At 42.5% G+C, this 24,458-nt stretch overlaps 1 protein-coding gene across 1 annotated transcript in view; it reads right to left on the bottom strand.

Moving 5' to 3' along the window:
- The window catches only part of LOC145411654 (kinesin-like protein KIF11), a 98,351-nt gene that overhangs the window by 27,098 nt on the left and 46,795 nt on the right, over positions 1 to 24,458 (bottom strand). The window contains exons 13-15 of the mRNA XM_080281660.1: positions 19,376 to 19,561; positions 18,659 to 18,826; positions 4,471 to 4,731 (exon numbers count right to left, since the gene is read on the bottom strand). Coding sequence (XP_080137786.1) covers positions 4,471 to 4,731; positions 18,659 to 18,826; positions 19,376 to 19,561 — 615 coding nt within the window. The remainder of the gene's footprint in view (positions 1 to 4,470; positions 4,732 to 18,658; positions 18,827 to 19,375; positions 19,562 to 24,458) is intronic.

Here is a 24,458-nt window from a genome sequence, read left to right as displayed (position 1 = left end):
AAATATGAATTCATTTAACACTGATAAAGCCTTAGTAAAACAAAAACAAAAAAATCTTAAGCGAAAAAAATAGATTTAATTTGAAAAAATCCAATTACGTAAAACAATTTAAATTTAAAAATCCGATTTAAATAAAATACTATAGATTAATAGATATATATATATAGATAGATAGATGTGTGTGTGTTTATATATATATAGTTATATATATATATATAATATATATATATATATATATAATGTATATATATAATATATATATATATATAATGTATATATATAATATATATATATATATATATATATATATATTATATATATATATTACATATATATCTTACATATTGCACACCCTCCCACTCCTCTACTTCACACCCTTTCATCTTCGTTTCACACAATGCCATCACAGCATATATACAGTAATCCCTGTACTATCCGGACACCCACTATCCGGACTCCCCACTTACCGGACATTTTGGGCCTGGACCTTTGGCCCCCCCCCCCCAAAAAATCCAACATTTTTTCAACCGTACTTTAAATTGGCAAGCAGTGCCGACCAGCAGTGTTTAAGCTCACTGCTTGCTTCATGCCTTCCCCCATCCCTCCCCAGTTACCACCTAACTACCATCCTGACTAGACGCTTATTCAATGGATGCCGCACGTCCTCGTTTTTGTGAATAAACAGTGAATAAACTGCAATACCTCACCACTAGACCACATGGGAATTTACAGTGTTGTGCAGTGTTATGAAATTAGAACTCAGAGTGAAAAGATTAAGTACAGAGTGTAAACTGGCGGTTGAAACTGGCGTGGTGCAATCAAGAAGAGAATGTGTGCAATGTTAAACAGTTATAACTCACAGTGCACAGGATTAAGTGCAGCACAACACTGGATTACTGTACATGCTTCAAGAGCATTTTCACCACTGCCAGAGCCTTAGAGGAGGCGGGTTAACCCTCGTAACAAATGGCCACAGACATGTTTTTTTTTTGGGGGGGTGGGGGGTGGGGGTTCGACTCTGGGCATTGGCTTCACAGCCTGCTTTCAAGACCCAGTAATCCTCCTACATACCGTATACACCTCTACATGTCACCACTTCAGCGCTAACACCCACCGTCCATACTGAATACATGCTAGGGCTGTTTCATACAGGACTGGTGTATTGGTATTAGTGGGGGTATTTTTACGACATGTCGACGGGTCTTCTGGTAGATCAGTAAAGTCTGATTTCTATGAAATTCAAATCCTTAAACTGTTCCCTGCCACAGCGGGATTTGAACCCGGGTCCGTTAGGACTGCAGACCACCTCTCTAACAATTGAGCCACCGCCTCCCTGTACCCTGTACACTGCTAATATTTTCCACAGAGTGAGTTTTACGCCAGGTACCCCTTTTTTGGATAAGGGCTATGGCGTTGCCCCTGGGTAGAGGACTTTGGTTTGGAGCGTGTAGCATTTTATGACCGGATGCCCTTCCTGATGTCTACCAATGACCCTTGGGTGGATTCGATCCTCCGACCCTTCGGTCAGAACGGAGCGCTCTAACCCACTGAGCCACGGCTGCTCACTTCTAATTCCTCATTCTCTGGTTCCTTTTCATTTATTTCATACTTCTGTCCCTTATCTATGTGAACAAGGTTTTAAATAGGTGCTGTGCATGTCTAGTAGAGAGTTATGTAGGTGGTTTTCTGAGATAGACTGGGTTAGGGTCAATAAAGTACCTGTACAGGAGGCAGGGGCCCACTATCCGGACGGACTCACTTTCCGGACATGCCTTTGGCTCTATTACATTGGATAGTAGAGGGATAACTGTATCTATCTATCTATCTATATATGCACTGTATATATACATACAGTAATCACTCTAATATCCGGACGCCCAATATCCGAACATCCCCACTATCCGGACATAAGAATGTTTCATACTGTCCTTTTTTCCATACTATACTTACCTCATTTCACTCTTTAATGTCCTTTATTGGTGTGAATAGGGTGTTAGGAGCTATGCATGTGCAGTAGGAAGGTGTTTTTCTGAGTTAGGCTAGGTTAGGGTCCATAAGTACCAGTCCAGGAGCCAGTCACCAGAATGTTTATTATTGTATGAACCTACTTCTAAACCCTCATTTTATGTTTCTTTTGCATTTATTTCAGTCATTTATGTGCCTTATTGGTGTGATTTGGGTCTTAAATAGGTGCTATGCATGTCCAGAGGGAGTTGTATAGGTGTTTCTCTGAGTTAGGGTCCATAAGTACAAGTCCATAAGCTGGGGCCCAATATCCGGACAGAACCAATGTATAAGGATACACAGGATGGAGATGGTCGATTGTTTGCTCTCTCTGATTAATCTGCTAACGTACATAGCGTGAAAATAACCAACATGCTGTTAATTATACAAAAAGTGATTAAATGTATTTCCACTTGTATATATAATTAATGAAGAATAAATGCTAGCATTACAAATTTGGTAATGAAAAGTTAAATTTGGTAATGAAAACTGAGGAGTTTGGTAATGTGGCCATTGCGATCTGGCAACTCTGTTTCCCCCTCACACACCAACACCGAAACAGTTATTCCCTAACTTCGATTGCGAGTGGAAGCATGTTGTAATGGGAGCCACGCGTGCTCATTTTTTTGTGAATAAACAGTGAATAAACTGCAATACCTCGCCACTAGACCACACGGGAATTTACAATCTTGTGCAGTGTTAAGAAATTAGAATTTAGAGTGCAAAGGATTAACTGTGGAGTGCAAATGGCGGTCGGACTAGCCTGGTGCAATTAACAATGTGCAGTGTTAAACAGTTATAACTCACAGTGCAAAGAATTACTGTAAGTGCAGCACAACACTGGATTACTGTACGTGCTTCAAGAGCATTTTCACCTCTACCAAAACCTTACAAAAGGCAGCCACAAACATGCTGTAATTACCCTGGATGAGGCACAGTCACTTCTAATTCCTCATTCTTTGGTTCCTTTTCATTTATTTCAAGCTTTTTGTCCATTATTGGTGTGAATAGGGTCTTAAATAGGTTTAAATATGTGCTATGCATGTCCGGAAGGGAGTTATTTAGGTGGCTTTCAAAATTAGACTGGGTTAGGGTCCATAAGTACAAGTCCAGGAGCCAGGGACTTGTTGTAAGTACCAAGAATGTTTAATATTGTATAAACTCACCTCTAAAACATCATTTTGTGGTTCTTTTGGATTTATTTCAGTCTTTTATGTCCCTTATTGGTGTGATTTGGGTCTTAAATAGATGCTATGCATGTCCAGAGGGAGTTGTATAGCTGTTTCTCTGAGTTTGGGTCCATAAGTACAAGTCCAGGAGGCTGGGGCCCACTATCCGGACAGGACCACTTTCCGGACATGCCTTTGGCTCTATTACAACGGATAGTGGAGGGATTACTGTAGTCCCATTTACGAAAGTCTTTGATTGTTCAGCTGATGACCGGAATCATCTCGCCAGTCCAAGAAGTTGTTATCTGTGACTTGTAGGCCTACTGTTTCATTACACTTGTGTATGTTCACTAGTTTCTGTATTTTCCAGATTCAGGTATAGTACTGTATTGATTAAAATATTTGCACAGTATCATACAGTACAGTAACTGCCCACCCAAATTAGCGAGGGTTACATTCCAAGCCCCTTTGCTAATTCTTGAAATTCGCTAATTCTTGGCGCCTTCCTGAAGAATGACATTTACCAGCGTAATTGCGTATCCCATAAACCACTGATGCTGTAATGCATTACCCATAAGTAAACGCTGATTGTTAAATCTGCTTCCCAATTGTTTGTAGCTGTATGACTGTGACAGCTCTTGTTTGATTTCTTAGCATAATGTTGGAAGGAACTGTACTAAGTGTTTAACTAAACCTAACCTAACCGAGTTTAACTGTACCTAATAATTTAATCAAACCTAACTTAACCTAAAGTCGGAAAAATACACAAAATAAACTGGAGGAATATGAATTGGTAAGGTCTTTCTGATGAAAGTTAAACACTAACCTAAAGTCAGAAAAATACATAAAATAAACTGGAGGAATATGAACTGGTAAGGTCTTTCTGATGAAAGTTAAACGTACATTTAGCGCTCATTCTTTTGTTTGTTTTTGTGTTTATATGTGAAAGAGAGAGTATTGATGCAAACAGTAATGTATTCCATTAACCCCTGAATAACCCCCAGTGTTGAACAACCCATTACAGTACCGGTGTCAGTTACATCGAGTTAGTGTCAGCTATAAAAAAAAAAAAAAAAAAAAAAAAAAAAAAAAAAAAAAGGTAACAATTATGGGAAGGGAATGAAGGTCACTGATATGTTTACATGACTCTATGATACGATCCCAAGCAGTCAGGCGGTCGCTTAATCTCAGATGTTTTCGCCCATGTGCTAAATGCACCGTAACACTATCAATTCTTCCAGTAGCCATATCCAAGATATAAAGATCCACTATTATAACTACTGATTCATTCTCTCACCTCATGCAGTGTGTCCTGCAATGTACTTCGTGACTGATTCACATGTGAATGTACTGAGGCTGTGTATTCTCTCTTCCCTTGACTGATCTGCTTCACCAACTGTCTAGTCTTCTCTCCAGCCTCCTTATTTCGTGCGTCTAACTGTTCAAGAGTATTCAGTGTTTCTCCAACATCGGTGCTGTACTTGTGGTGGTGACTCTCAACGTTCTGCTTCACTGATTCCAACTGAGCCATTATTTGCCCAATGCTGTGTGACACATCCTGCAACATCAGAAAGTACAGCAAATTATTTAACAGAATTGAATAATAATAATAATCATCATCATAATCACCATCATCATCCAATCCTACGTTGGCCCAAGAAGAGCATAGGAGCCCAGAGCTAAGCAAGTTGGTTCTGACCTTTAAGATGAGACAGACCAGCCTCACTCATCTTTGAGTGGCATTACATGAGCAATAAACCCCAACCATCCCTTGGATATAAACCTACACAGGCTCAATCCGATTGGAGTCCCGTAATTACCCATTAAACTACCAGCCACCATAATTTGGTTATATGGTTACCACCCAGCACAGTAAATGGTTTCCTGGTGCACAGGAAACCATTTTGCTAGTCACTCAGTGTAGTCACCCATATGTAGAAGGAAGAGGAAAGAATGAAAGTAAGAAAGAAAGGAGAGGGGGTGTAAAGTAACCCACAGGCAGAAGGAAGAGGAAAGAATGAAGGAAAGAAAGACAGAAGAGGATGGAAGGAAGAGAGGAAAGGGCAAACACCCAAGAGCAGCACTACATTAAGTGAGTGGATGATGAACGCCTCCACCTACAACCAGTATAATAATACGTGTAATAATAATAATAATAATAATAATAATATCAATAATAATAACCATCATCGGGATCTCCTTTCCCACCCTAGGGGTGGGGATAGGTGTAGCAACATCCAGACAGCCAAAGTTTGCCCAATCCAATGGAACACGCTTCCATCCACTCATCATTCAAGCCCCCGGAATCCTGGCCCCATCAGATGGACCAAAAAATTTTCACCATGTTCTGTAGCTTCACATATACCTATCTGACAAAGTCAATCCGAGTACTGTCATGTTAAAAAGGGGTGCCAAATCCCTGTTATCCCCTTCTCCGCAAAAATTCATCCAGCCAGCTTGGTTTCTTGTCAGTCCCTTAATCTCATCAACTTCCATACCTCTCTTCCTCACACACTCATCCACCGTATCCCTCCACATTCTTCTTGGCCTACCTCGCCTCCTCCCTCCTTCAAATTCACTCAGATACCACTCTATTGTCATCCATTCTCCCCATGTGACCAAACTATCTCAGTACACTCTCTTCGATTCTGGTGTCCAGACTTCCTCACTCTGCATCCTTCATGAGTCACAATATTCCATATACTATCCACTCTCTGTACTCCACATACATTCTTCAGCAGTCCCATCTCCACTGTTCTTACTCTTGACTTTTCATTTTTATGCCACACCATACTCACATCCATTTGTTAAAGTTGGCACTAACACTCCTTCATGTAGGCCTTTTGCAGCTGCAACATTCAAGCCTCTGTTTTTTAACAAGGCCGTCATAGCACCAGCTACTTTCCTTCCTTGTGTCACTCTACTTTCCACTTCTCATGCACATTTTCCTCTTTTTTCTAACACTGTACCCAAGTAACTGAACTCCCTCACCAATTCCAGTCTCTCACCAGTCACTGTAACATCACACCAGAACTCACCTTCTCTCACTTAACTTTTTTTTTCATTCACTCTCAAGGCAGGGAGTGTGTGTAAGAAATGGAATCTAAAGGTGAATGTAGGGAAGAGTAATGTGATGGTCTTTGAGAGAGGTGAAGTCAGTGAATGTACAGCGAGGTTGGATGGTGAGGAATTGGAAAATGTGAGTGTTTAAATACTTGGGTAGTGTGATGAGTAAGGATGGAGGTTTGGAGGGTGAAGTGCTTGAAAGGGTACAGCAGGGAAGAAAGGTTGCTGGTTCTTTGAAAGCAGTGATTAAAAACAGGGAAGTGAGCATGGAAGTGAAAAAGTTACTACATGACAGTATTGTGATACCAACTCTAACGTATGGAAGTGAAGCTTGGACGTTGTTGGGAGGACACAAGTCAAGAGTGAGAGCAGTGGAAATGAGTTATTTAAGAAGAGTCTGTGGAGTCACATGGACAGACAGGCGGACGAATGAATATATAAAGGAGCGTTGTGGTGTGGATGTGGATGTGAAGGAAGCATTAGGAGGTATACACTGAGGTGGTTTGGCCATGTGGAGAGGATGGAGGGTGAAAGACTGACAAAGAGAGTGTACAGTATGTGAGTGAGGTGGAGGGGGGAAGAGGGAGGGGGAGGCCGAGGATGAGATGGAGGGATGGGGTGGAGAGGTATATGAGAGAGGGGGGTGTGAGTTGGGAGCAGGGCAGTGAAATCGCGGGGGACAGGGTGACATGGAGGCGATTAGTTTGTGGCCACCCCAAACGGGATTGAGGCATCTGGCAATTGACAGAGATAGATAGACTCTCAAGGCACAACACTCAGAGACATCTACAAAACTCTCCATTAGTCAACCAAACTCTTGTCCAGTATTTACAAGTAGCACAGCGTCATCAGCATACAACAAATTTGAGATATTCCCTCTCTCCATTACTCGTGTTTTTATTTGTCTCATCATCCCATCCATATTATACACTGAACAACCATTGGGACATCACACAATCACACTGATTGCGAACCAATCACTCAGATGTCCAATTACCCTTACACATGCCTCACTACCATCATAAAAACTCTTGACGGCACCTAGCACCTTACCATCTACACCGTACATATGTAAAACTTTCCACGATCCATCTCATCTACTTTATCGTATGATTATTCCAGAACCATAAATGCCAAACACCTTATTGTCCTTCTCGTTTGCCTTCTCCACTATCTGTCTTACTGCAAGTATTTGATTCACACATCCTCTGCCACTCCTAAAGACACCCTCTTCGTCACTCACTAGGACTTCTGAGATCTCTCTTACTTTCTCTATAATAACTCTTTCATATACCTTCCCTACCACACTCAACAGACTCATCCCACAATAAGCCTTACACTCACTTCACTTGCCTTTACTTTTGTACAGGGGTACAATCACAGCCTTCTGCCACTCTACTGGCACTGTTTCACTCATTCAAGCCTTCTTACATAATTATCTTCAACAAACACTTCATTTCACTCTCTCTGCTACATTCAATCATCTCTGCATACACCTCATCAACCCCTGCTGCTTTCCCATTTTTCAGCCACTTCACAGCGTTCTTCACCTCTGCGAGTGTCATGTTTCCTGGCACTGCATTCCTTCTCTGTACATCCCCAAAACCAATCATGTTAACAGTTGCTTTGTTCTCTCCATTCCCTATAATCATCTATCTATCTATCTATTGCCAGATGCCTCAATCCCATTTGGGGTGGCCACAAACAAATCGCCTCCAAGTCGCCCTGTCCCTCGCCATTTCACTGCCCTGCTCCCAACTCACACCCCCCTCTCTCATATACCTCTCCATCCCATCCCTCCATCTCATCCTCGGCCTCCCCCTCCCTCTTCCCACCTCCAACTCACTCACATACACTCTCTTCGTCAGTCTTTCACCCTCCATCCTCTCCATATGGCCAAACCACCTCAGTGTGTTCCTCATAACGCTTCCTATCACATCCACATCCACACCACAAAGCTCCTTTATATCCTCATTCGTCAGCCTGTCTCTCCATGTGACTCCACAGGCTCCTCTTAAATAACTCATTTCCACTGCTCTCACTCTTGACTTGTGTCCTTCCAACAACGTCCAAGCTTCACTTCCGTACGTTAGAGTTGGTATCACAATACTGTCATGTAGTGACTTTTTCACTTCCATGCTCACTTTCCTGTTTCTTATCACTGCTTTCAAAGAACCAGCAACCTTTCTTCTCTGCTGTACCCTTTCAAGCACTTCACCCTCCAAACCTCCATCCTTACTCGTCACACTACCCAAGTACTTAAATGTACTCACATTTTCCAATTCCTCACCATCCAACCTCGCTGTACATTCACTGACTTCACCTCTCTCAAAGACCATCACTTTACTCTTCCCTACATTCGCCTTTAGATTCCGTTTCTTACACACTCTCTCAAATTCATCAACCAAGCCTTGCAGCTCCCCTTCATCTTCACTCAACAACACAGTATCATCTGCAAACAACAGTACAGGGAGTTTCCAAACACTATCCTCTCTCACCAGGGCCACTCCAACATCCACTACCCTACCTTGTACCTCATCCATGTACAGATTGAACAACCATGGAGACATGACACATCCCTGTTTCAACCCAACTTTCAAAGAAAAAAATTCACTTAGTTCACCATCCACACGCACTGCAGCCTTCGCACCATCGTACATACTCTTCACAGCATTCAACAACTTCCCATCTACTCCATATATTCTTAACCCTTTCCACAATCCTTGTCTATCCATCCTGTCATATGCTTTCTCCAAATCCATGAAAGCCGCATACAACTTCTTTCCCTTCTCTAGAAACTTTTCCACTAAAGATCTACGAATGAATATCTGATCTACACAACCTCTTCCTGTTTGCATGGCTGTTTCCATGGCTGGTGTGATAAATTCCAATGAAATGGAGAGTTTCCACAAGAGAATTTGGTTGTTGCTGAAACTGTATTGATAAGTGTGATGAAGTGTAATGATAATGTGATAACTGTAATGGTGTGATAAATGTGTAACGAGAAGTTGGAAGGGTAAAAAGAGAAATCGGAAACAAATTATTGTTTTTTTTTTCCTTTCTTATGCATGCATTTATAGCATTATTCAACTTTATTTTGATGTCCTTGATGGTTATAAATATTTATGTGCGTCTGTGTTAGTTTTGGAATGACTCTGAGGCCTTGTAGGGCTACTCCCCACACCTATTTCATCTCCCCACACCTACATACACACCTGTTTTTTATGGCTGGTATGACAAATCTCACTGAAATGGAGGGTTTCCTCAAGATAATTTGGTTGTTGCCAAAATATTTCTCCCCAAGTACCACCAAGGCCTTGTAGGCCTACTCCCCACACTAGTTATCTCCCCACACCTACATAAACACCTGTTTTCATGGTAGATGTTACAGAACACACTGAAGTGCTATCTTTTCATGCGAAAAGCTGGTTATTTCCAACCCCCGTACCTATAGGCCTACTCTCCACAGCCTACTTTATCTCCCCACAGTCTAGTATTCTCCCCACACCTACATACACCTGTTTTCATGGTTGGTATGACAAAACAACTTGAAATGACCTGTTTCAATAAGAAAAATATTTAGTTATCAAAATTTTCATGTTTTTGATTGTTTTCGGGAGGTAACTATCATAAACTTTTTTTTAACTTTGACGCGCGATTGTGGGGTAACCATTAGGCCTAGGGGGGTGCGGATTGCGTTGTCAGGTGTGTAAATTCTTCCTCTTTAGCCACAACACAGTCAATTTGCCCTTGGTGAAAGTCGCCAAAACACCCCCGAATTGCGGTTGTGGGAGGTACCCTGCCTGAAACAATTGCAGTCTTAAGGGGTTAATATCAATCATCTGGGATTCCAGCTTATTCATGGTATAACCAGTGATATGCCTTTCTCGGCAAGGTACAAGCGAGGCCATTTAAATCCAAAAGCGTTGAAATGTTGCCTTACACACCAAGAATGCCTAGAGTATATTGATGGCTATCCACCTACCAAGTTTCATGCCCTTATGACAAACTGTCTGGCCTGTGGCCCTCTTTTGAAGATTTTCAGCATGCTGCACTTGGTACGTGTTACATGCCACGTGCACTGCCGAAAAGTGACGAAATGTCAAAAACAAATCTTAAAGAATGGGACTATCGTATGGTGCAAACCATCCAGTGATCGGCCCTGTGGTTGCTGAGATATAAACTTCTCAACAGCATTACGGTCGGGCCAGGCCAGGCTGGGCCGCTTATGTGTGGGAAAATGCCACTACAGTATCTGACGAGAGACTCACGAAGGCTTCACCCTCACTCGTAATTACTGTAATATCTGTCATCTTAACATAAAGCTGAATGTAATCAGCATAAAAATGACAGGGCACACCAAGTGCATTAGGTAGTGATGACAAACTACAGTAGACCCACAATTTAACAGACCTCGATAGGCTGGAATTTGGATATAACAGACACTACAAAGGCCATCAGACTTCTGTCAGCTATAATGAACACCGTCTGACCCATTCAGGTTGCATTTAGGTACGGAGGTCCAGTCTGAGAAACTGCATTTTTTGACCAGAAAAATCAATGTTTGTAAATTTAGAAAAAAGTTACATTCATGCATAAGGAACTAATATGCATCTGTCTACCAAATATTAGGGCTCTACTTACCATTTAAGAGCCGTCAAAATGATGGGAAGTTGTGTAGTAAGTGGTGAGTGATGTCACAAATAAATGCATTTCTGTATACAAAATGAATGAGAAACACTCCTGCTAACCTAAAACCATGAATCTGTGTTTATTTCTGCACAACTGGATTGTCTAATACCCTGGAAATGAATAAATACTGATAACATTCACCAGCTTCCAACCACAGTTTAAAATCGCCCGTGCAAATAGGCGAGCCACGATTGTGACCAGAAGACCCATCCTCGGAATCTGGCATGCCATAGGGGACGTGCAAATGGTACAAGGAATGTTGAAGGAGAAAGGACTCTTGAATCTGAAGAGCAATGAACATAACTGTGTGCAACACACATTTTAGGAAAAGTGAGAGCAGGTTGATTTCATATGAGTCTGGGGGAAATAGTAACCAGATTGACTTTCCTGGTCAAGAAGGCTGATAAGACTGGTGAAGGAGGGCAGTGTTTGTGAAGCAACAAATTACTGATATGTGACATGGTGCTTAAGGAGAGGGTGATGTAGCAAAGGACCTATGCACAGAAGAGGAAAATAGGGACACTGAAAAACCAAGCAGTAAGGGATGTTTTCTATAGCAAGATGAGTAGAGTTGTGACTGAACAGGGAGCTGCTGACAGAAGTGTTACCGAACCAAACTCTCAAGAACAATCTCCTGAGAGTTAATGATTCAGTGTGTGGATGGACAAGGGGCTCACCAAGACAAAAGCTAACATGGTGGTGGGATGAGGATGCAGCAGCCACAGTTAAGAAGAAAAGAATTCTTCTCTGGGAATAGAAAAGGGGTGGTAACAGAGAGGAATGCTGGCTGCCAAGTATAGGGTTTGAACAGAGGTATACGGGGTCAAATCCCAGACTCAGATACTTTTACTGGATAATCTAGATAGCACTGAAGGGAAGAATATGGTATTTAAGGTGGCAAATCAGATAAAGAGGGAAAACAAGGATATCATAGGTAAGCAGTGTGTGAAGAATGATGAAGGAAAGGTAGTGGTGGACAGTTAGGATATTAAACATGCCTGGAGAGAACATAAGAACTGAATGCTGAATGAGAAGCTTGACTGGAACAGGGAAGGTTTGAAGTCAGCAGATCCAGTGTCTGGTCCTTGGCCTTATTTGATGTTGCTACTGTGACCAGGTTAATAGGCAGGATGCAGTTGGGAAAGACAGCAGGTATGTCTGGGGTGACTACTGAAATGCTGAAGGCCTCAGGAAATAGAGGTGTGGGTTCAGTTACCGCTTTGATAAATATGATTCTATATGAGTGTGCTGTCCCAGATGACTGGTTTCAGCGAGTGACTGTAAATGTGTACAAGGGGAAGGGTGATGCCCTGGAAAGAGGAAATTAAAGTCATAAAACTTTTGGACCAAATAATGTAGGTAATGTTGAATCCTAGAAGGTATGATTAGGGAATGTGTGAATACTGATGAGATGCAGTTTGAGTTTGTCAGGCAAAGAGACCACTGATGCCACATTCACTGTTGAACATCTTCCGGAAAAATACATAGGAAAGAATAGGGAGCTGTAATTTTTTTTTCCTGATTTGGAGAAGGCCTCTGACAGAGTCCCTAGGGAAGGTGAAGTGGGCAATGAGAAAGCTTGGAAATGAGGAGTGGCTGGTTAGAGTGGATACAGCAATGCATGTGGGTGCTCATACCCAGGTGAGACTGAAAGAAGATTTGTGATAAAGTCTTCCGTGAAAGCTGACATGCATCAGGAGTAAGTCTAAAGCCCCTCATTATTTGTGCTTGAAGCTCTCTTACATGACTTCAGAAACAGACTCCCATGAAGATGTATGCTGATGACTTGCTGTTGATTGCAGACAACGTAACTAAAGTAGAGGAAAATTTAGGAAGCGGAGAGATAGAATGGGGCACAAGGGCTTGAAAGAAAATCCAGATAAAAAATAAGTGATGATCTCTACAGCTGGAGGTGGTACTGTTAATGCAAAGGGAGGGAAAGTGCCCTTGAGCTGCTTGTCACAAGGGTGTGAGAAGTAATTCCATTTTGTGCAGTTGTAGTGATGAGTGGGTGTATAAGAGATGAAGTGGTATTAGAGGCAGACTAGGAGATAATGTTGATTTCGTTTGTGGGGTGTGTTTGGGAGAGCATGTGGAGACTGTCGGGGGCGAAATGAATGATCTTGCTGGTGAGTCTCTTAAGTGTGTGGAAGAGTTTTGTTATCTGGGGGACATGTTATGTGCTGGAGGTCGAGCTGGAGTTAGCTCTGTGGCTAGGGCAAGGAGTGGTCGGAGGAACTGCAGGGAGCTGTTGTGTCCCCTGACATTGAGAGGGCTCTCCCTTCATGCTAAGAGATCTCTGCATGCAGCATGTGTTACAAGTGTAATGCTATATGGTAGTGAGACCTGGGCAGTAAAGGAAGAGGATATTTGTAGGCTTAAACGTACTAAAACAACAATAATTAGATGGATGTGTAGTCATCATCATCATCATCATCATCATCATCCGGACCTCCTTTCCCACCCTAGGGCAGGATGAGGAGTAGCAATGTCCAGACAGCCCAAATTTGCCCAATCAAATGGGCCACGCTTCCATTCACTCATCATTCGAGCATCCTTAAATGTGAGGCCTGGGGCGGAGGGGGGCTAGGTTTATGACTGAAGAGAGGAGCAAGGATGAGACTGGAGTGAATTGTTATGATGGAAAGGGGTAGGTTGGGCATGTGGAATGGATGGAGGACAACAACTGAGTGTGGAAGGTGAGCGGTGTGAACGTCAGGGATGGCGTTGCGGGAAGGTAAACCAAAAAATACCTGGGACAAGGTCTTAAGTATGACCTCAGGGATAAGGGACCGAACAGGAAGGCTGCCAGGGATCAAGCAGCCTAGAGTGCTGAGGCCAACACATCCATGCTGGAGTGCAATAAATATCATGGGATTATTTTACTAGCCAAGAAAGGAAGACATCACAATGCCTGGCAAACTATAAACATGATGATTTTAGCAGCAGGGGACACGTGGATCACATATACCAGTATCGGACAGAGCACTATGAGAAAAGATGTTAGAACGACTACAAGATACTCACAGGATATATGGAAATATATTTATAACAAGGTGAAGAGAGGGCATTATTGCAAGCTTTACAAATGTATGGTGTTGATGGATATGGTAACTGACAATACTGACTGTAGTTTCTATGATGGCAATGTGGCATGTGTATAAACAGGTGGTTATAATTCATCATCAGTGTTGGAGTGAGACATGGGCAATGGTCAAGTGAGACATGGTGTAAGATAACTCCATTGTTGTAATCATCATCCTGACCTGTTTTTCTCACTTAACCCGCGCCGTCCCGAGGACGTACTTCCACGTCCTCACGTTTTGTCACAGCCAGTCCCGAGGACGTACTTCAACGTCCTGCAATTGCAAGGTTCATAATTTCCACAATTTTCAAAATTCGCGGGAGATTTTCGTTTCGCCTGGGTACCCAAGCCTCCCCTACCTGCCGCCAGGCGGGCAGCGTCCTATACCCCGCGTGACCCGCGCTCGCCCTTGTCTCGGTCACTCACCTGCCAGCAGTGACCCAGGTCAGACATGGCGCGGAAAGGTCTCTCAGATGAGCAAATTGCATCCGTCCTGGAAGCCTTCACTGGAGACAGTGATTCTCCACTCGATGATGATGTGGTGGATCGCGATTACGTCCAGCCAGAGGAAGAAATAAGTAGCAGTGATGAGGAGGTCCCTTCGCCCCGAAAAACGCGGTATGTGACATACCGTAAGGCAAGGGAAGGCCAGCCTGCTCCCCAACCACGTGCACAGCTATCTCTCCATCACGATTCTGATCAGGACGAGGATGAGGACGATGAGGATGACGGAGGCCTAGGACGTGATATCGCCAAGTGGTTGGGAAAGGAGAAAATATCACCACGTGGATCAGAAGGTGGGGCGAGACGACACCTAAGGTATGGTTCAAGTACTTTGTCTGGGGAAGTAGCAAGTGGTGTGGTGGGATTGCTGGGAGAAAGGGAAAGTGTTGTGGCAGCAGCGCAGGGTGGAAGTGAGAGTGGTGTGGGGGTAGTGCGGGATGAAGGGGCCAGTGGTGTGAGGGAGGCAGCACGAGCACGTGGTGCTCGTAGGCCTAGGGGAGAGGAGGTTGAGTCACTCCCCAGCACTTCTTTCGCCCCTGAATATTCACAAACTTCCTCCCCACAGCCCCAGGATGTGGGGAAAGGAAAGAAAGGGAAGGGAAAGGGCAAAGGAAAAGGGAGAGGGAAGAGAAGTGCGAGTGATGAGAGGCGCCGCTCTCCACCTCCCCAACCTCCCCCACCACCCTCACCTCCCCACCCTGACGAAGGGGATGATGGTGACGTGGCTGGAGACGGTGGTGTCACGTGGAACTGGGAGGATGGGAGTAATTTTACTCCCATCATTCACCAGTTCACTGAGGAGTGGCGGTCAGGTTGCACGGCTCCAGGTGTAAATGCTGGGTCGTCACGTTTAGATTTTTTCAACTTGTTTTTTGATGAGGCGTTTGTTGGGCGCATAGTAGAACAGACAAATATATTTTCACAATCCCAGCACCTTGAAAGTGAACGCCTAGGAACCACAAGCAAGCATGCAGAACAGTATGACTTTCCCGTGACTATATCAGAGATGTTCCTATTTTTTGCCCTGGTAATCTTGATGGGTGTGGTGAGGAAAAATCAAATTCCTGCCTACTGGACAACGGACCCAGTCATCCTAACACCTTTCTTTGGAAAGGTGATGGGTCGTAATAGATTTCAGTTTATTCTCGGCCGCCTCCACTTTTTTGATGCAGATGATCCAGCCAATGCAAATAACACTGATAAAATGAGGAGAATTAGGCTGGTATTTGATCATTTACGGGAAATGTTCCGCTCCTCATTTTATCCCTATAGAGACCTCGTCATAGACGAGAGTCTTGTGTTGTGGAGAGGCAATATTTCCTTTAGGCGGTATATACCCAGCAAGAGACACCATTTCGGGTTCAAGATCTTTGTTATGTGTGACTGTAAGACTGGTTATGTGCAAGACATAGTCTTGTACACGGGCGCACAGACAGATATAATAGAAGATTGGAGTATAGGACTCTCTGGGGCTGTGGTGAAGACAATGATAGAAGAGTACCTTCATCGTGGTCATGTTTTGTACCTGGACAACTGGTACACTAGCCCTCTTCTCGCTAGATTCCTCCACCAACACGACACCGGAGTCTGTGGTACAGTCAAGAGAAATCGTCGCCATATGGTCAAGATAGGGAGGAAACTTGACAAGAATGAGGTGGTTTTCTTCCAGGCCAATAACATCCTTGCAACCCTGTGGAACCACAACAGGGAAGTTTACCTCCTATCAACTGTTCACAGCCCCCTGATGCACCGCACAGACTCCGTGGATCACCGTAGCGAGAGGAGGCGCAACGTATGGAAACCAGAGTCTGTACTTGCCTATAATCTGAACATGAGGCAAGTTGATCAGCCAGACTCGATGATTTCAAGTGTTGACTGTGCCAAGACAACGATGAAGTGGTACAAGAAACTCTTTTTCCACTTGCTCGACATCACGGTCCTGAACGCCCACTACCTGCACGCAATGACCACCGGAGTATCCGAGACCTTTGAGGGGTTTGTGAGGGAGCTGGCACGTGAAATAATCGCCAAGCATGCCCAGGAAAGACCCCCACACCACCCCCGCGCCCCCCGTGCTGCTCAGACTCCCCTACGTCTTGCAGGCCGCCACTACCCCAGCGCAATCCCTTCCGAACCAAACCGTCGTAAACCCCAGCGTTGCTGCCATGTATGTAAGCACTCGACAGTCAGACCATCAACGCAGAGAAAAGACACAAGATACGAGTGTGTCGAGTGCAATGTTGCGTTGTGCCTTCAGCCTTGTTTCAAGGAATATCATAATTTCCTACACTTCTGAAACTGTGTGGGAAGGCGAAATGACGCTCATGATAATGGTAAGGCCAGTCAGTAGGTGCTAAGTCAAATATAAAGTTGAAACGGGTGTTATTTTTTCAGAGAAGTAATGTATAAGATGAGAATTAGTGTAAGTGGAAAGAATTGTTATCAAAACTACACCCACTGTGTAAATCTGGTCAGTAAATATGTGATAGCAAGGAAATAAAGTGGAAACGGGTGTAATGTTAGCATGAATAAAACGTATAAGTTGAACATTACTGTAAGTTGTCATAATTGATGTCACGAGTACACCCACATTCTGGTCAGTAAGTATGTGATAGGAATTATATACAGTGGATGATGTAATGTTAGTAGTAAGGTATTTTATAAGTTGATTACTTGTGTAAGATGAAACAAATGATATCGCGATAACACTCCCTGTGTAAGTACGCGCAAATATGACGCTAAGTTCCATCATACGTTCAGAAATGATGTAATATCAATTATATCAAGTGTTTACATGTGCAATGTTAGTGTAGAATTATTATATAAGTAAAAAAATAGGTTGTAAGTTGAATTAGTTGTCATAGCGACTTCACTGTGTGTGTTACTATGCGCTATTATTACGCTATATATTTACGTAAGGCCTGAAATAATCTCAAAACAGTTCTATAAAGTTGAAAAGTGTATAATAATATTAGAAAGGTATTATGTTAGTAGAAAAAGCACAATACGAGTTGAAACATCAGTCACAGCGAGTTCACTCACTACGTAAATAAGCGCTAGCATTACGCTAAATGTTATCAAAAGGCCTGTGAATACGTAAAAACAGTTCAATATAATGTAAAATGGTATAATGTTATTGTAGAAGTATTATGTAAGTAAAAAAAATTATATGTATCATGATTTTGGAATGTTAGCGATTCATGGGAACCAAGTTGGCCGATTTTGCTCGTTTCTCACGATGGTACAATGGTTATTTCTGCTCTATTTTTGTATAAAATCCAATATACTCTTTTATCACATGTTTTTATGTTTGTAATAAATTCATTTCTACTTACTTTCATTGGTTTCCCAAACTTATAATACCATAGAAAACGTTTGATGCTCACACCGCATAGGGAGAACACGGGGCCAGGTGGGACCAAGGCATACCTGGTTAAGCTAATTAGGGACCCCAGGGACCACTTTCTTTGCCACCGGCCATTGTTTCTGACCAAAAGCGAAAGTTTAAGCAAAAAAAAAAAAAGGGTCGAAAAATGTCCGGGATTGGTGGGTACCAGTGGTCGAAAAGTGGCCGGGACGGGGCGGGTTAAAGATAGGGTTCAATGGGGTTATGACAAAGTGCAACTCGAATTATGGAATGGGGTGTAGGACTGGTAATGAATGGTGAAAAGTGGAATATTTCAAATCCCATTTCATGCCTTCATCTGAAGTTTTTTTGCAGGTCACTGTGTAGTTGCAGTTGTTCCTTAGGGTTCTTTCTGTCACCAACACTTGCTCCTATTCACTTAAGACAATCAGAGTTATACGTCTGGCACCATCCACTCGTATGCCAATCATACCACCCTTCACCCCCCACTGCTCACAGCATCCCTCACAATAGTTGCACCACCAACTCATATGCGTCACTCCACCCTTCAATATCCAACACTTCTCATAGCATCCTTCACAATGGTCACACCATCCACTCATATGACAAGTACCCCACACTTCATTATCATCACACTTCTCATGGGATCCTGCACAATGACACTACCCCCATTTAAAAAAAAAAAAAAAAAAAAAAAAAAAAAAAAAAATTTGCAGTAATGCATGCAGTCCTCATCTACCACGCAACCCGGAACTCCTTCCACTACTTTACCTGAGAGAAGTTGTGTGACGATGTCTGTGACGACTGCATAAATGTGACACAGGAGGTAATATGGCGTGTGTGTGCAGTAAGACAGTTGCTCATTTCCCCCTCAAGCTCATTAAGCAGCGATGACTGGCCACTCTCAAATGTGTCACACTCTTTCTCTATTGTGTTCAGCTGGTTTAAAGATTATCAGAATTACTGTACATAAACATTTTACTTATGAGTCTAATCTATAAAAAAATGAAACATGAAAATGGAGTTTGAAAGAACTATACATGTTGTTAATAAACTCAGTTTTAATAATTTCTAGTCCATGGAAACCTTCCAACTACAAAGAAGGTACAAGGCTGCTTTCATAATAAGTAAGGAGTGGTACTCGTAGAATGTTAACTCCTAAGAACAAAAGGAAGTGTACTGAAACTGGTGGCTCTCTGCCTATATTTAAATAAATAAATAGTCAATTACTTATAAAAGAAAAAAAATCAGCGAATTGAAAATTCACGTTTATTTAAGTTATCCTACATCTATAGAACCAAAGTATACAATATGCAGTATATCATTATTTCTAGTTCTGTTCATCAAATCTCTCGTTCATCGCAGGAATGTAAAATCAAATGTTTCAAAACAACATGGAGCCCTATTGTTAGAAAAACATAAAGGTTCAGTACATCAAGAATCCATGTGCTTAAGATGATGTTACAACTTACACTTACACATACTTACAGTGGAGGAAAGGGAGTTGTGAAGTGATGTTAAGGTGGTGGCATGAGAGGATATAAGAGAAGCCAACTTCTCCAAGGTAGGAAGAGCTTCATCCTGCATGAAAACTTCAAGTGTTGAATTGTGTAGCTCTTCACTCTCATTTATTCTCTTCTTCAGAGCTTGGATGTGGCTCACTTGTTTCTCAACCTAGGCATGATAATGAAAGCTCTGAATTATGATCCATATAGGTATTTTTTAATGACTAAATACAACTCTCCTTAAAAAAAAAAAAAAAAAAAAAAAAAAAACTATTGCACTAAGCTATCTGAAAATGTATCATCTGTATTTCAAATGAATCTATGGGTACGGATGCAGCAGATGGTGAACTCAATTATCTGATCAGACAGTGAATTTGCTTCGCAGCTTAAAAAAACAACCAGCGTCAATCTTGTGATGATATTCACAGGACAGCTACTTTCCAAGCTGCATGATCTCCCACAACATTCCCATCACATCCACTAACTCCTGGGTCCCCTACATGCTTTCTCTTCCCTTGTTTCTGCATACCACCTCTACCCATCTCTTGTGTGAAAATCAGGAATAGGATGATGATGATGATGATGATGATGATGATGATGATGATAATAATGATGGTAAGTTCGTGCTTAACATAGCTGGTGCAAATAGGATTTCTAGCATTACATCCCACAAACTGTTCACCGTACACTGTCAACTCCATCATGATCATCATCCTAATGCTCATTCCCATTCAAGCATGGGACTCAAATTCAAGAGAAGAGAAAGTATGAAAGAGTGACAACTATCAATGGTATGAACAATGAAATGGGCAATACGACCATTCACACATCATTTAAGCTCTCAGAATCCTGACTCTACCGGTACCTCACATGCTTAACCACCTGCAGTTTATATATATATATATATATATATATATATATATATATATATATATATATATATATATATATATATATATATATATATATATAAAATATACATATATATATCAAATATACATATATATATCAAATATACATATACATATATAAAATATATATATATATATAATATATATATATATATATATATAAATATATATATATATATATATATAAAATATATATATATATATATATATATATATATATATATATATATATATATATATATATATATATATATATATAAAATATATATATATATATATAATATATATATATATATATATATATAAAATATATATATATATATATATATATATATATAGGAGGAGGTCGTAGCATGGGCCGAACAGGGTAGTACTCCCGAGGGGAATGGGAATGCTGGTGATAGGGAGAGCTGGAGCTCCTGTTTCACTAGCTATCTTACCATCCCCCTTTGCTGACCTTTTCAGTGTGACAGTAACATGGAGAGTAGACCAGCATACTCTCCAAACATTTCCTCTAACTATCTATGCACTACATCACATGCACTTTACATTTCACACAACGTATCCCACAACGTTACAGGGGTTGGCGCCAGCAAGGGCATGCGGCCAGAAAACTTTGCCCCTGCTACCTAGTGGCGGACTTCTGGGGGGAGGCGTGGCGGGGGTTCCGCCGGCATAGATTGTGGGTCCAGGGCGAGATGGGGCTCAGGCCTGTGCTAGAGGGTACAGGGCATTGCGGTTCCCAGGGTGCCGCTTCCGCCCAATAGAGAGGGGCCCGAACCTGGGAGTAGCGCCCCAGGAGCCTGCCCTATCAGTGGGTGTATAATGGCGGGATAGTTGCAGTGCCAAGGCGTGCTTGGAGGGTGTCCCTGCAGCCGTCCTGGCAGGGTGCCCTGAGGCCACTACCACAGCCACTGGTAAGCTGGTGGGCTAGGAGTCCCAGATCCATTCCCTGGACCTGGGACTGTGCAGTGAGTGGGACCTGTGCTGTGTCTGTCCCTCTTTATTAATACTGAAGATGACAAAACAAAATAAGTTCCAAAGCAAGCCTGAGGACAATAAATCACCCATGGGGATGAGGGTGGGTTCATGGAATGTGGGAAGTTTGAGGGGAAGAACGGGGGAAGTCGTTGAGGCATTCAGTAGGAGGTGGGTGGATGTGGCGTGTTTGCAGGAAGTCCGGTACAGGGGTGGATCAGCCGGAAAGATTGTTGGTATGCATGTAGGAGAAGGATATTCGCCAGCTCAGACGTACAGAAATGAAAATGATTAGGTGGATGTGCAGTGCGTCCCTGCGTCCAAGGCCTGGAGGGGCTGGGTTTACGATGGAAGAGTTGAGAGGTAGGATGGGACTGGAGTGTATTGGTCCTGTGATGAGGAGAGGTAGACTGAGATGGTTTGGACATGTGGAGAGGATGAGGGATGATAATTGGGTGAGGAAGGTGAGAAGTGTTAATATTGGGGGAGGGGTTATGAGGGGCAGACCGAGAAAGACATGGGACGAGGTCATTAAGTGTGACCTCAGGGTTCAGGGACTGAACAGGGAGGCTGCAATGGATCGTGCAGCATGGAGAGCCGCCATTAGGTGACCAAGGCCGACACATGCAAGCATGTTGGAGCCTTTAAAAACAAAAACGATAACAAAAACGAAACCATATATATATATATATATATATATATATATATATATATATATACACACCCACCGCAAATTGACTTAGGACCTACACACAGAATTGCTATGGGAGAGTTGCATGTCGCTGTTTTGTGTTTCCACCTCTACCATGTGAATTTTGGGGGCAAGAAGTAACTGGCAACTCCTCTGGTGTTGGCAGGAGGTGGTGAAACACTCAGCATGTCAGTGCTTGCCCAGAAGCATAAGCAGAAGTATATGTTCCCGTAGCTCCGAGCTTGCACTTCCCTCTTTTTCGTATGCATTACTGTCTGCCCTGTTATTTTTTTTATTAGAGTCGAGTTGCCATGCCTGGAAAGTACTGCTCAAGAGATGAGAGGGTCTGTATCATTGCATGGAGGTAGGATAATGTCCCTGTCAACACGATTTGTGAACATACTGGAAGCGCAAAGTCGACCGTCATGAAGATTCTTGCTGCAGCGCGCAGCCGGCCACCTGATGTCATACCAGAGCACAAGCATGGCGGTGGAAAGAAGAGGACGATTTCCAGAGGTACAGATATGCTTCTGAAGAGGGAAGTAATCATGAATCCTTGACTGACAGCAGCAGAATTGAAGAGAATGCATCCCCAGCTGTTACAAGATGTCTCAATTCAAACTATCCAACACCGCTTGCAGAAGGAGCTGGGCTTGCCAAGCTGCACCACAGCCAAGAAACCATTTCTCACTGACCACATGAAGAAGCAGCGCATTCAGTTTGCCAGGAAGTATGCACACTGGACATCGGATGAGTGGAGAAATGTTGTGTTTTCCGATGAAAGCACATTTCAAGTGTTCCAAGTGCGTTCTGCCATAGTCCATTGCCATGCCTCCCGTAGTCGATATGACCCTGCTTAAACGGTGCCAACTGTTAAGCACCCACAATCAGTAATGATATGGGGGTGTTTCTCAGGTGAAATGGGAAGGGGAGGCCTCTACTTTCTTCCTAAGAACTTGGTGATGAATAGTGGCCGGTACATTCAAGATCTAAAAGATCCATTTGTTAAACTTTTTTGCTATTCACAGGTATGACTTTTCCATGTACGATTCAGCTCCATGTCACAAGTCAAGAAAGATGACCAAATGGCTTCAGGATAATCAGATTGAGGTCCTCGACTGGCCTGGCAACAGTCCGGATCTAAATCTAATAGAAAACTGCTGGGCACAGATGAAGAAAACCATGCAGAGAAGAAGACACCCAATCTGGACAACCTCAAGACTGAACTGACAAATGTTTGGTGTAAATAAATGTCTTTAGATTACTTTAGGGATCTAAGTGATTCCATGCAAAAATGCATCCAACAGGTCCTGAAAAACAAGGGAAATACGATTTCATATTAATGAATGGCATTTCATGAACAAACATTGTGATACTATGATTTCTGTGTTTTTTAATACCTTGTGGGGGGAGGTCCTGCAGTAGCTGTATATATATATCATCATCATCATCAGCCGTTTGAGTATCCACTGCAGGACCGGCCTATCCCGACCGAAGTCTGGTAGCGAGTGTATGTAGGGTGAGATGTGCTTGTAAGTGTAATTGTAGTGTTAGAATGGCTTTGGATGTGTGTGTAGTCTGTGAACCAAGTGTAATCGGCCCGCGCAAGCCGACTGGATGCAAGCATACTTTACAGTAAGCGACACTGGTTCAACCACAGCACCCCTTGTGTCCGCCAATGAGTACGTGGCAAGGTGAACACTCCCAAAGTTTATTACCCTGGCGGGGCACGAACCCTGGTCCACCCATGTACGAAACGCACACTCTACCACTGTACCACAGAGGCTCTATATATATATATGTATATATATATATATATATATATATATATATATATATATACGTACATATATATATATATATATATACATATATATATATATATATATATATATATATATATATATATATATATATTATACACACACCAGTATATCATCAGCCATTGAGGTCCACTGCAGGACCGGCCTATCCCTACCGAAGTAGGGACGATACAGCCAATGTATCTCTACCCAGTGGCTTAGGCTGTCTGGTAGAGTCTGTATGTAGGGTGAGAAGTGCTTGTGAGCGTAATTGTATTGTTGGAGTGGCTTTGGATGTGTGTGTAGTCTGTGAATCAAGTGTAATCGGCCTGCACAAGCCGACTGGGTGCAAGCATACTTTACAGTAAGCGACACTGGTTCAACCCCTTGTGTCCGCCAATGCAGTACGTGGCCGGGTGAACACTCCCAAAGTTTATTACCCTGGCGGGGCACGAACCCTGGTTCAACCATGTACAAAAATGCACACTCTACCACTGTACCACAGAGGCTCTCTATATATATAAATATAAATACAAATATATATATATATACATACATACAGTATATATACACATACACACACACACACACACTCAAACCTCGATTTAAGGGACTAAATGAGGAAACAACTTGTCCCTTACTTGAAAAATGCCCATTGTTTTACCACATATGAAGACAATCTTA

This window comes from Coenobita brevimanus, chromosome 90, assembly GCF_032717465.1.
Source record: "Coenobita brevimanus isolate Jiangsu-jjx chromosome 90, ASM3271746v2, whole genome shotgun sequence".
NCBI classification, from domain to species: domain Eukaryota; kingdom Metazoa; phylum Arthropoda; class Malacostraca; order Decapoda; family Coenobitidae; genus Coenobita; species Coenobita brevimanus.
The sequence above is the reverse complement of the archived record's forward strand: the minus strand, read 5'-3'. Positions and strand labels throughout refer to the sequence as shown.